Raw genomic sequence first — 12,435 nt, 5'->3', positions numbered from 1 at the left:
CTTGTTGTTTGAGTTTTTGTTTGTAGGCTGGAATCAACAAAATGGAGTCGTGGTCAGCTTTTCCGAAAGGGGGGCGGGGGAGGGCCTTATAAGCGTCGCGGAAATTAGTGTAACAATGGTCTAGTGTTTTTCCAGCCCTGGTAGCACAATCGATATGCTGATAGAATTTAGGGAGTTTTGTTTTTAGATTAGCCTTGTTAAAATCCCCAGCTACGATGAATGCAGCCTCAGGGTGTGTGGTTTCCAGTTTACAAAGAGTCAGATAAAGTTCGTTCAGGGCCATCGATGTGTCTGCTTGGGGGGGAATGTATACGGCTGTGATTATGATTGACGAGAATTCCCTTGGTAGATAATGCGGTCGACATTTGATTGTGAGGAGTTCTAGATCAGGTGAACAGAACGACTTGAGTTCTTGTGTGTTGTTATGATGATCACACCACTTCTCGTTAATCATAAGGCATACCCCCCCGCCCCTCTTCTTACCGGAAAGATGTTTGTTTCTGTCGGCGCGATGCATGGAGAAACCAGCTGGCTGCACCGACTCCGTTAGCGTCCCTTGAGTTAGCCATGTTTCCGTGAAGCAGAGCACGTTGCAATCCCTGATGTCTCTCTGGAATGCTACCCGTGCTCGGATTTCATCAACCTTATTGTCAAGAGACTGGACATTGGCGAGTAGTATGCTAGGGAGTGGAGCGCGATGTGCCCGTCTCCGAAGCCTGACCACGAGACCGCCACGTTTTCCCCTTTTTCGGCGACGCACAGGGTCGCCGGCTGGGATCAGATCCATTGTATTGTGTGGAAGGCAAGACACTGGATCCGTTTCGGGAAAGTCATATTCCTGGTAGGAACGATGATGAGTTGACGTTAATCGTATATTCAGTAGTTCCTCCCGACTGTATGTAATGAAACCTAAGATTACCCGGGGTACCGATGTAAGAAATAACACGTAAAAAAACAAAATACTGCATATTTTCCAAGGAACGCGAAGCGAGGCAGCCATCTCTTTCCGGCGCCTGCGCTGTTCCGGCGCCTGCGCTGTGTGTGTGTGTGTGTGTGTGTGTGTGTGTGTGTGTGTGTGTGTGTGTGTGTGTGTGTGTGTGTGTGTGTGTGTGTGTGTGTGTGTGTGTGTGTGTGTGTGTGTGTGTATGTGTGTGTGTGTGTGTGTGTGTGTGTGTACTTACTAGATCCCAGATGTGTAGACTGGCTGCATGGCCTGATAGATCTTGAGGAAAGGGCGACAACCTGAAAAGCCATCGCAGAACACTGAGTAAGAGTGTGTGTGTGCGTGCGTGTGCGTGTGCGTGTGCGTGTGCGTGCGTGCGTGCGTGTGTGTGTCAACTCTCACCTCCTTTGGACTCAAAGTTGGGGATGCCGTGCATGATGACATGGTGAAGGAACAGGGGTTTGTTGTTGATCTTGATATGCCCAGAAAGAAGGCCGCTAAAGTACTGTACATACCTGGGGGAGAGACAGAGACAGAGACAGAGAGAGACACAGAGAGAGACAGAGAGAGACAGAGAGAGACAGAGAGAGACAGAGAGAGACAGAGAGAGACAGAGAGAGAGAGAGAGAGAGAGAGAGAGAGAGAGAGAGAGAGAGAGAGAGAGAGAGAGAGAGAGAGAGAGAGAGAGAGAGAGAGAGGGCAAGGGAGAACAGGAGAGGGCAAGGAAGAACAGGATCAAGAGAAAAAATTCACCAGAGGGATTAGCATGCCATCATTGTAAACTGGACATGCTGCCTCTACTTATAACCGTTGCAAAGACAACAACAGAAGCTTACATCATGCATAGTCCCTTATGACTTTCAGTCTACGGATGAATCAGACATTGCCTTAACTCTATAAATTAGGACGCAAAAGGATAAGGAGGCCTCTGTTTCTGCTACAGAAAATGTCAACAAATTGAAAGAAAGACAAAGAGAGTGGTATGGAGAGTAAGGTGAACTCTATTGGTCGAGTATCTCACTTCACTCTGGGACCAAAGTCATAAAGAGACATGAAACAGGAAATGATAGTGGAGTCAAAGAGGAAGTAGAGAGGTCAGACAGGAAGTGAAGGGAAACTGACCTCTTCTGAGACGGCTGACCCACAGGAAGCACTTTGTCTTCATAGAACCTCTTCATGGCAAACCTGTCCAGGGCCTGGTCGGCACTAAACACAAAGAGACAAACATCTCGTCAGAACTTGTACCCACACACATTTTACAGTAGTGTTTTGCAGACGTGACTGTATAGTATTCACTGTAGTGTTTTTGCAGTTATGACTGTAGTATAATATAGTATTTACTGTAGTGTTTTTGCGGACATGACTGAAGTAAACTATAGTATTCACTGTAGTGTTTCGTGGACATGACTGTAGTATATTGTAGCAACACTTGCCGACTAGGGCTAGCTAACATGGCACAACTACCAGACTTTCCCTACTGTTAAATGAGGGGAACATCTCAACCAGAACATAAGAAACACAGGTTTGAAAATAAGTACAGCATCGTTTGTCACCGTTTTTGGAGATCTTGTGAACTTGATCAGCTGAATCTCTGAAATACAACAGTGCTTTCACAGAAAGCTATCTAGTGGAAGTAACATATCTAAGAAGAAAGTTGGTGTACTCTTGTTAATGTGTGATTTATCTGTGTTGGTCCCATGTTTCATGAGCCAAAATAAAATAACCCAGAAATGTTCTCTCAAATTTTGTGTACACATTTGTTTACATCCCTGTTAGTGAGCATTTCTCCTTCGCCAAGATAATGCATCCATCTGACATGAGATGATATACAGTGGGGAGAACAAGTATTTGATACACTGCCGATTTTGCAGGTTTTCCTACTTACAAAGCATGTAGAGGTCTGTCATTTTTATCATAGGTACACTTCAACTGTGAGAGACGGAATCTAAAACAAAAATCCAGAAAATCACATTGTATGATTTTTAAGTAATTAATTTGCATTTTATTGCATGACATAAGTATTTGATCACCTACCAACCAGTAAGAATTCCGGCTCTCACAGACCTGTTAGTTTTTCTTTAAGAAGCCCTCCTGTTCTCCACTCATTACCTGTATTAACTGCACCTGTTTGAACTCGTTACCTGTATAAAAGACACCTGTCCACACACTCAATCAAACAGACTCCAACCTCTCCACAATGGCCAAGACCAGAGAGCTGTGTAAGGACATCAGGGATAAATTGTAGACCTGTACAAGGCTGGGATGGGCTACAGGACAATAGCCAAGCAGCTTGGTGAGAAGGCAACAACTGTTGGCACAATTATTAGAAAATGGAAGAAGTTCAAGATGACGGTCAATCACCCTCGGTCTGGGGCTCCATGCAAGATCTCACCTCCTGGGGCATCAATGATCATGAGGAATGTGAGGGATCAGCCCAGAACTACACGGCAGGACCTGGTCAATGACCTGAAGAGAGCTGGGACCACAGTCTCAAAGAAAACCATTAGTAACACACTACGCCGTCATGGATTAAAATCCTGCAGCGCACGCAAGGTCCCCCTGCTCAAGCCAGCGCATGTCCAGGCCCGTCTGAAGTTTGCCAATGACCATCTGGATGATCCAGAGGAGGAATGGGAGAAGGTCATGTGGTCTGATGAGACAAAAATAGAGCTTTTTGCTCTAAACTCCACTCGCCGTGTTTGGAGGAATAGAAGGATGAGTACAACCCCAAGAACACCATCCCAACCGTGAAGCATGGAGGTGGAAACATCATTCTTTGGGGATGCTTTTCTGCAAAGGGGACAGGACGACTGCACCGTATTGAGGGGAGGATGGATGGGGCCATGTATCGCGAGATCTTGACCAACAACCTCCTTCCCTCAGTAAGAGCATTGAAGATGGGTCGTGGCTGGGTCTTCCAGCATGACAACGACCCGAAACACACAGCCAGGGCAACTAAGGAGTGGCTCCGTAAGAAGCATCTCAAGGTCCTGGAGTGGCCTAGCCAGTCTCCAGACCTGAACCCAATAGAAAATCTTTGGAGGGAGCCGAAAGTCCGTATTGCCCAGCGACAGCCCCGAAACCTGAAGGATCTGGAGAAGGTCTGTATGGAGGAGTGGGCCAAAATCCCTGCTGCAGTGTGTGCAAACCTGGTCAAGAACTACAGGAAACGTATGATCTCTGTAATTGCAAACTAAGGTTTCTGTACCAAATATTCAGTTCTGCTTTTCTGATGTATCAAATACTTATGTCATGCAATAAAATGCAAATTAATTACTTAAAAATCATACAATGTGATTTTCTGGATTTTTGTTTTAGATTCCTTCTCTCACAGTTGAAGTGTACCTATGATAAAAATTACAGACCTCTACATGCTTTGTAAGTAGGAAAACCTGCAAAATTGTCAGTGTATCAAATACTTGTTCTCCCCACTGTATGTGGTATATCAAGAAGCTGATGAAACAGCGTGTTCATTACACAGGTGCACCTTGTGCTGGGCACAATAATCTAAAATGCGTAGTTTTGTCACACAACACAATACCACAGATGTCTCAAGTTTTGAAGGAGCATGCAATTGGCATGCTGACTACAGGAATGTCCACCAGAGCTGTTTCCAGAAAATGTAATGTTAATTTCTCTACCATAATCAGCCTCCAACATCATTTTAGAGAATTTGTTAAGTACATTCAACCGGCTTCAAAACTGCAGACCAAGTGTAACCACGCCAGCGCAGGATTTCCACACCCGACTTCTTCACCTGTGGGATCATCTGAGACCAGCCACCCGGACAGCTGATGAAATTGTGGGTTTGCACAACCTAAGAATTTCTCCACAAACTGTCAGAAACCGTCTCAGGGAAGCTCATCTGTGTGCTCGTCATCCTCACCAGGGTCTTAACCTGACTACAGTTTGGCGCCGTAACCTTTGATGGCCACTGGCATGCTGGAGAAGATTAAACAGATTAATCCTGGTTTCAACTGTACCAGGTAGATGGTGGGCGTCATGTGGGCGAGCGCTTTGCTAATGTCAACGTTGTGAACAGAGTGCCCCACGGTGGCGGTGGGGTGATGGTATGGACAGACATTAACTACGGACAACAAACACAATTGTATTTTATCTATGTCAATTTGAATACATACTCATACCGTGATGAGATCCTGAGACCCATAGATGCCATTCATCTGCCGCCATCACCTCGCGTTATAAGAGCACCTCCTAGGCTAGGAAACACCGTCACCACCGATAAATCTTCGATAATCAAGAATTTCAATAAGCATTTTTCTACGGCTGGCCATACTTTCCACCTGGCTACCGCTACACAGGTCAACAGCTCTGCACCCCCCACAGCAATTTGCCCAAGCCTCCCCCATTTCTCCTTCACCCAAATCCAGATAGCTGGACCCCTACAAATCAGCCGGGCTAGACAATCTGGACTCTCTCTTTCTAAAATTATCCGCCGCAATTGTTGCAACCCCTATTTACTAGCCTGTTCAATCTCTCTTTCGTATCGTCTGAGATCCCCAAAGATTGGAAAGCTGCCGCGGTCATCCCCCTCTTCAAATGGGAGACACTCTGGACCCAAACTGTTACAGACCTATTTCCATCCTGCCCTGCCTTTCTAAGGTCTTTGAAAGCCAAGTTAACATCAGATCACCGACCATTTCCGCTATGCAATCTGGCTTCCGAGTTGGTCATGGGTGCACCTCAGCCACCTCAGCCACACTCAAGGTCCTAAACGATATCATAACCGCCATCGACAAAAGACAGTACTGTGCAGCTGTAATCATCGACCTGGCCAAGGCTTTCGACTCTGTCAATCACCGCATTCTTATCGACAGACTCAATAGCCTTGGTTTCTCAAATGACTGCCTCGCCTGGTTCACCAACTACTTCTCAGAAAGAGTTCAGTGTGTCAAACTGGATGGCCTGTTGTCCGGACCTCTGGCAGTCTCTATGGGGGTGCCACAGGGTTAAATTCTCGGGCCGACTCTTCTCTGATCCACCTCTACGCAGACGACACCATTCTGTATACTTGTGGCCCTTCTTTGGACACTGTGATAAAAAACCTCCAGACGAGCTTCAATGCCATACAACTCTCCTTCCGTGGCCTTCAACTGCTCTTAAATGCAAGTAAAACTAAATGCATGCTCTTCAACTGATTGCTGCCCACACCTGCCCGCCCGCCCAGCATCACTACTCTGGACGGTTCTGACTTAGAATATGTGGACAACTACAAATACCTAGGTGTCTGGTTAGACTGTAAACTCTCCTTCCAGACTCACATCAAGCATCTGCAATCCAAAATTAAATCTAGATTCGGCTTCCTATTTCGCAACAAAGCATCCTTCACTCATGCTGCCAAACACACCCTCGTAAAACTGATTATCCTACCAATCCTCGACTTTGTCATTTACAAAATAGCCTCCAACACTCTACTCAGCAAATTGGATGCAGTCTATCACAGTGCCATCCATTTTGTCACCAAAGCCCCATAATCAAATCAAATCATCAAATCAAATTTTATTAGTCACATACACATGGTTAGCAGATGTTAATGCGAGTGTAGCGAAATGCTTGTGCTTCTAGTTCCGACAATGCAGTAATAACCAACAAGTAATCTAACCTAACAATTCCACAACTACTACCTTATACACACACACAAGTGTAAAGGGATGAAGAATATGTACATAAAGATATATGAATGAGTGGTGGTACAGAACGGCATGGCAAGATGCAGTAGATGGTATAGAGTACGGTATATACATATGAGATGAGTACTGTAGGGTATGTAAACATAAAGTGGCATAGTTTAAAGTGGCTAGTGGTACATGTATTACATAAAGATGGCAAGATGCAGTAGATGATATAGAGTACAGTATATACATATGAGATGGGTAATGTAGGGTATGTAAACATTATATTAAGTGGCATTGTTTAAAGTGGCTAGTGGTACATTTTTACATAATTTCCATCAATTCCCATTTTTAAAGTGGCTGGAGTTGAGTCAGTATGTTGGCAGCGGCCGCTAAATGTTAGTGGTGGCTGTTTAACAGTCTGATGGCCTTGAGATAGAAGCTGTTTTTCAGTCTCTCTGTCCCTGCTTTGATGCACCTGTACTGACCTCGCCTTCTGGATGATAGCGGGGTGAACAGGCAGTGGCTTGGGTGGTTGTTGTCCTTGATGATCTTTATGGCCTTCCTGTGACATCGGGTGGTGTAGGTGTCCTGGAGGGCAGGTAGTTTGCCCCCGGTGATGCGTTCTGCAGACCTCACTACCCTCTGGAGAGCCTTACGGTTGTGGGCGGAGCAGTTGCCGTACCAGGCGGTGATACAGCCCGACAGGATGCTCTCGATTGTGCATCTGTAGAAGTTTGTGAGTGCTTTTGGTGACAAGCCGAATTTCTTCAGCCTCCTGAGGTTGAAGAGGCGCTGCTGCGCCTTCTTCACAACGCTGTCTGTGTGGGTGGACCAATTCAGTTTGTCCGTGATGTGTACACCGAGGAACTTAAAACTTTACACCTTCTCCACTACTGACCCGTCGATGTGGATAGGGGGGTGCTCCCTCTGCTGTTTCCTGAAGTCCACAATCATCTCCTTTGTTTTGTTGACGTTGAGTCTGAGGTTATTTTCCTGACACCACACTCCGAGGGCCCTCACCTCCTCCCTGTAGGCCGTCTCGTCGTTGTTGGTAATCAAGCCTACCACTGTAGTGTCATCCGCAAACTTGATGATTGAGTTGGAGGCGTGCATGGCCACGCAGTCGTGGGTGAACAGGGAGTACAGGAGAGGGCTCAGAACGCACCCTTGTGGGGCCCCAGTGTTGAGGATCAGCGGGGTGGAGATGTTGTTACCTACCCTCACCACCTGGGGGCGGCCCGTCAGGAAGTCCAGGACCCAGTTGTACAGGGCGGGGTCGAGACCCAGGGTCTCGAGCTTGATGACGAGTTTGGAGGGTACTATGGTGTTAAATGCTGAGCTGTAATCGATGAACAGCATTCTCACATGGGTATTCCTCTTGTCCAGATGGGTTAGGGCAGTGTGCAGTGTGGTTGCGATTGCGTCGTCTGTGGACCTATTGGGTCGGTAAGCAAATTGGAGTGGGTCTAGGGTGTCCGGTAGGGTGGAGGTGATATGGTCCTTGACTAGTCTCTCAAAGCACTTCATGATGACGGAAGTGAGTGCTACGGGGCGGTAGTCGTTTAGCTCAGTTACCTTAGCTTTCTTGGGAACAGGAACAATGGTGGCCCTCTTGAAGCATGTGGGAACAGCAGACTGGGATAAGGATTGATTGAATATGTCCGTAAACACACCAGCCAGCTGGTCTGCGCATGCTCTGAGGACGCGGCTGGGAATGCCGTCTGGGCCTGCAGCCTTGCGAGGGTTAACACGTTTAAATGTTTTACTCACCTCGGCTGCAGTGAAGGAGAGCCCGCAGGTTTTGGTAGGGGGCCGTGTCAGTGGCACTGTATTGTCCTCAAAGCGGGCAAAAAAGTTGTTTAGCCTGTCTGGGAGCAAGACATCCTGGTCCGCGACGGGGCTGGTTTTCTTTTTGTAATCCGTGATTGACTGTAGACCCTGCCACATACCTCTTGTGTCTGAGCTGTTGAATTGCGACTCGATTTTGTCTCTGTACTGGGACTTAGCCTGTTTGATTGCCTTGCGGAGAGAATAGCTACACTGTTTGTATTCGGTCATGCTTCCGGTCACCTTGCCCTGGTTAAAAGCAGTGGTTCGCGCTTTCAGTTTCACGCGAATGCTGCCGTCAATCCACGGTTTCTGGTTTGGGAATGTTTTAATCGTTGCTGTGGGTACGACATCGTCAATGCACTTCCTAATGAACTCGCTCACCGAATCAGCATATTCGTCAATATTGTTGTTGGACGCAATGCGGAACATATTCCAATCCGCGTGATCGAAGCAGTCTTGAAGCGTGGATTCAGATTGGTCGGACCAGCGTTGAACAGACCTGAGCGCGGGAGCTTGTTGTTTTAGTTTCTGTTTGTAGGCTGGAATCAACAAAATGGAGTCGTGGTCAGCTTTTCCGAAAGGGGGGCGGGGGAGGGCCTTATATGCGTCGCGGAAATTAGTATAACAATGATCTAGGGTTTTTCCAGCCCTGGTAGCACAATCGATATGCTGATAGAATTTAGGGAGTTTTGTTTTTAGATTAGCCTTGTTAAAATCCCCAGCTACGATGAATGCAGCCTCAGGGTGTGTGGTTTCCAGTTTACAAAGAGTCAGATAAAGTTCGTTCAGGGCCATCGATGTGTCTGCTTGGGGGGGAATATATACGGCTGTGATTATGATTGAAGAGAATTCCCTTGGTAGATAATGCGGTCGACATTTGATTGTGAGGAGTTCTAGATCAGGTGAACAGAATGACTTGAGTTCCTGTGTGTTGTTATGATGATCACACCACGTCTCGTTAATCATAAGGCATACCCCCCCGCCCCTCTTCTTACCAGAAAGATGTTTGTTTCTGTCGGCGCGATGCATGAAGAAACCAGCTGGCTGCACCGACTCCGTTAGCGTGTCTTGAGTTAGCCATGTTTCCGTGAAGCAGAGCACGTTGCAATCCCTGATGTCTCTCTGGAATGCTACCCGTGCTCGGATTTCATCAACCTTATTGTCAAGAGACGGGACATTGGCGAGTAGTATGCTAGGGAGTGGAGCGCGATGTGCCCGTCTCCGAAGCCTGACCACGAGACCGCCTCGTTTGCCCCTTTTACGGCGTCGCACAGGGTCGCCGGCTGGGATCAGATCCATTGTATTGGGTGGAAGGCAAAACACTGGATCCGTTTCGGGAAAGTCATATTCCTGGTAGGAACGATGATGAGTTGACGTTAATCGTATATTCAGTAGTTCCTCCCGACTGTATGTAATGAAACCTAAGATTACCTGGGGTACCGATGTAAGAAATAACACATAAAAAAACAAAATACTGCATATTTTCCAAGGAACGCGAAGCGAGGCGGCCATCTCTTTCCGGCGCCGGAAGTACGAAATACTACCATATACTACCCACCACTGAGACCTGTATGTTCTCGTTGGCTGGCCCTCGCTTCATATTCGTCGCCAAACCCACTGGCTCCAGGTCATCTACAAGTATTTTCTTGGTAAAGCCCCGCCTTATCTCAGCTCACTGGTCACCATAGCAGCACCCACCCGTAGCACTCGCTCCAGCAGGTATGTTTCACTGGTCACCCCCAAAGCCAACTCCTTTATTGGCCACCTTTCCTTCCAGTTCTCTGCTGCCAATGACTGGAACGAATTGCAAAAATCACTGAAGCTGGAGACTCATATCTCCCTCACTAACTTTAAGCATCAGCTGTCAGAGCAGCTTACCTATCATAGCCCATCTGCAAATAGGCCACCCAACCACCTCATCCCCATTGTTATTTTTTCTTGTTGCTTCTTTGCACCCCAGTATCTCTACTTGCACATTCATCTTCTGCACATCTATCACTCCAGTGTTTAATTGCTAAATTGTAATTATTTTGCCACTATGGCTAATTTAGTGCCTTACCTCCCTAATCTTACTTAATTTGCACACACTGTATATAGACTTTTTCTATTGTGTTATTGATTGTACGCTTGTTTATTCCATGTGTAACTCTGTGTTGACTGTGTCACACTGCTTTGCTTTATCTTGGCCAAGTCGCAGTTGTAAATGAGAACTTGTTCTCAACTGGCCTACCTGGTTAAATAAAGGTTAAAAAAAACAGATATTAATAATAATGTCTCAGCCTGAAAATGCACGGCCCCATGACGCAAGGATCTGTACACAATTCCTGGAAGCTGAAAATGTCACAGTTCTTCCAGTTAGCGCTCAGTCATATCTATAGACCTCTTCAAAGGACTCTATTTCAACTGTTAAAAAAGTGACGCTAGGGTCAAGAGACTGTGACCCCCAATACTTCCAATGGCCCCATACATCAAATGGCCCCAATACATCCAATGGCCCAATACATCCAATGGCCCAATACATCAAATGGCCCCAATACATCCAATGGCCCAATACATCCAATGGCCCAATACATCCAATGGCCCCAATACATCCAATAGCCCCAAAACATTCAATGGCCCAATACATCCAATGGCCCCAATACATCCAATGGCCCCAATACATCCAATGCCCCCAATACATCCAATGGCCCCAATACATCCAATGGCTCAATACATCAAATAGCCCAAATACATCCAATGGCCCAATACATCCAATGGCCCAATACATCAAATAGCCCAAATACATCCAATGGCCCAATACATCCAATGGCCCAATACATCCAACGGCCCAATACATCCAATGGCCCAATACATCCAACGGCCCAATACATCCAATGGCCCCAAAACATCCAATGGCCCAATACATCCAATGGCCCCAATACATCCAATGGCCCCAATACATCCAATGCCCCAAAACATCCAATGGCCCAATACATCCAATGGCCCCAATACATCCAATGGCCCCAATACATCCAATGCCCCAATACATCCAATTGCCTCAATACATGCAATGGCTCCAATACATCCAATGGCCCAATACATTCCAATAGCCCAATACATGCAATGACGAAATACATCCAATTACCCAATACATCCAATTTCCCAATACATCCAATTACCCAATACATCCACAGGCCCCAATATATCCAATGGCCCCAATATATCCAATGGCCCCTATACATCCAATGGCCCCTATACATCCAATGGCCCCTATACATCCAATGGCCCAATAGCAGATAGAGGAAAACACAGAAAGCTGCTCCTCTTCGCGGACGTTGTCATTTCAGTGAACTCACAGTGTTGTCTTGCTTTATCTGCATTGCATTGACTTAATTAGGGCCTGCTTTGTTAAAAAACAAATAAGCCTGAACACTGGAACACTGTGTACTGTACACAGTTTTCACGTGTTGGGTAGGGAGGGGCAATGCGGTGATCAGTGGATAACATGAATCGTGTGACTCTTCATCATCTGCTTATTTGTTGACTGTCCTACTCTTCTCTATGGTTCTAAAGTTTACGTGACTCCTTCTTTCTATCCCTCCCTCTCACCTCTCTCTCACCCCCTCTCTCACTCCCCAATCTGTCTCTCACTCCTCTCTCTCTCTCTCTCTCTCTCTCTCCCTCTCTCTCTCTCTCTCTCTCTCCCTCTCTCTCTCTCTCTCACTCCCCTCTCTCTCTCTGTCTCTCTCTTGCTCTCTCTCTCACTCCCCTCTTTCTCCTCTCCCTCTCTCACTCGCCTCTTTCTCCTCTCTCTCACTCCCCTCTTTCTCCTCTCTCTCACTCCCCTCTTTCTCCTCTCTCTCTCTCACTCCTCTCTCTCTCTCTCTCTCTCTCACCCTCTCTCTCTCTCTCTCACTCCCCTTTCTGTCTCTCACTCCCCTTTCTGTCTCTCACTCCCCTCTCTCTCGCTCCCCTCTTTCTTCTCTCTCTCACTCCCCTTTCTCCTCTCTCTCTCTCTCTCCTCTTTCTCCTCTCTCACTCCCCTCT

At 46.7% G+C, this 12,435-nt stretch overlaps 1 protein-coding gene across 8 annotated transcripts in view; it reads right to left on the bottom strand.

The window, feature by feature from the left end:
• The window catches only part of LOC139546300 (tensin-1-like), a 310,397-nt gene that overhangs the window by 69,749 nt on the left and 228,213 nt on the right, over positions 1-12,435 (bottom strand). For all 8 annotated transcript variants that reach the window (XM_071354505.1, XM_071354508.1, XM_071354507.1 and 5 more), the window contains 3 exons: positions 2,066-2,149; positions 1,346-1,458; positions 1,182-1,242 (listed from right to left, as the gene is read on the bottom strand). In XM_071354505.1, the coding sequence (XP_071210606.1) occupies positions 1,182-1,242; positions 1,346-1,458; positions 2,066-2,149 (258 nt within the window). The remainder of the gene's footprint in view (positions 1-1,181; positions 1,243-1,345; positions 1,459-2,065; positions 2,150-12,435) is intronic.

The sequence above is a fragment of the Salvelinus alpinus genome, chromosome 20 (genome assembly GCF_045679555.1).
Source record: "Salvelinus alpinus chromosome 20, SLU_Salpinus.1, whole genome shotgun sequence".
NCBI classification, from domain to species: domain Eukaryota; kingdom Metazoa; phylum Chordata; class Actinopteri; order Salmoniformes; family Salmonidae; genus Salvelinus; species Salvelinus alpinus.
This window is presented reverse-complemented; position numbering and strand designations above follow the sequence as displayed.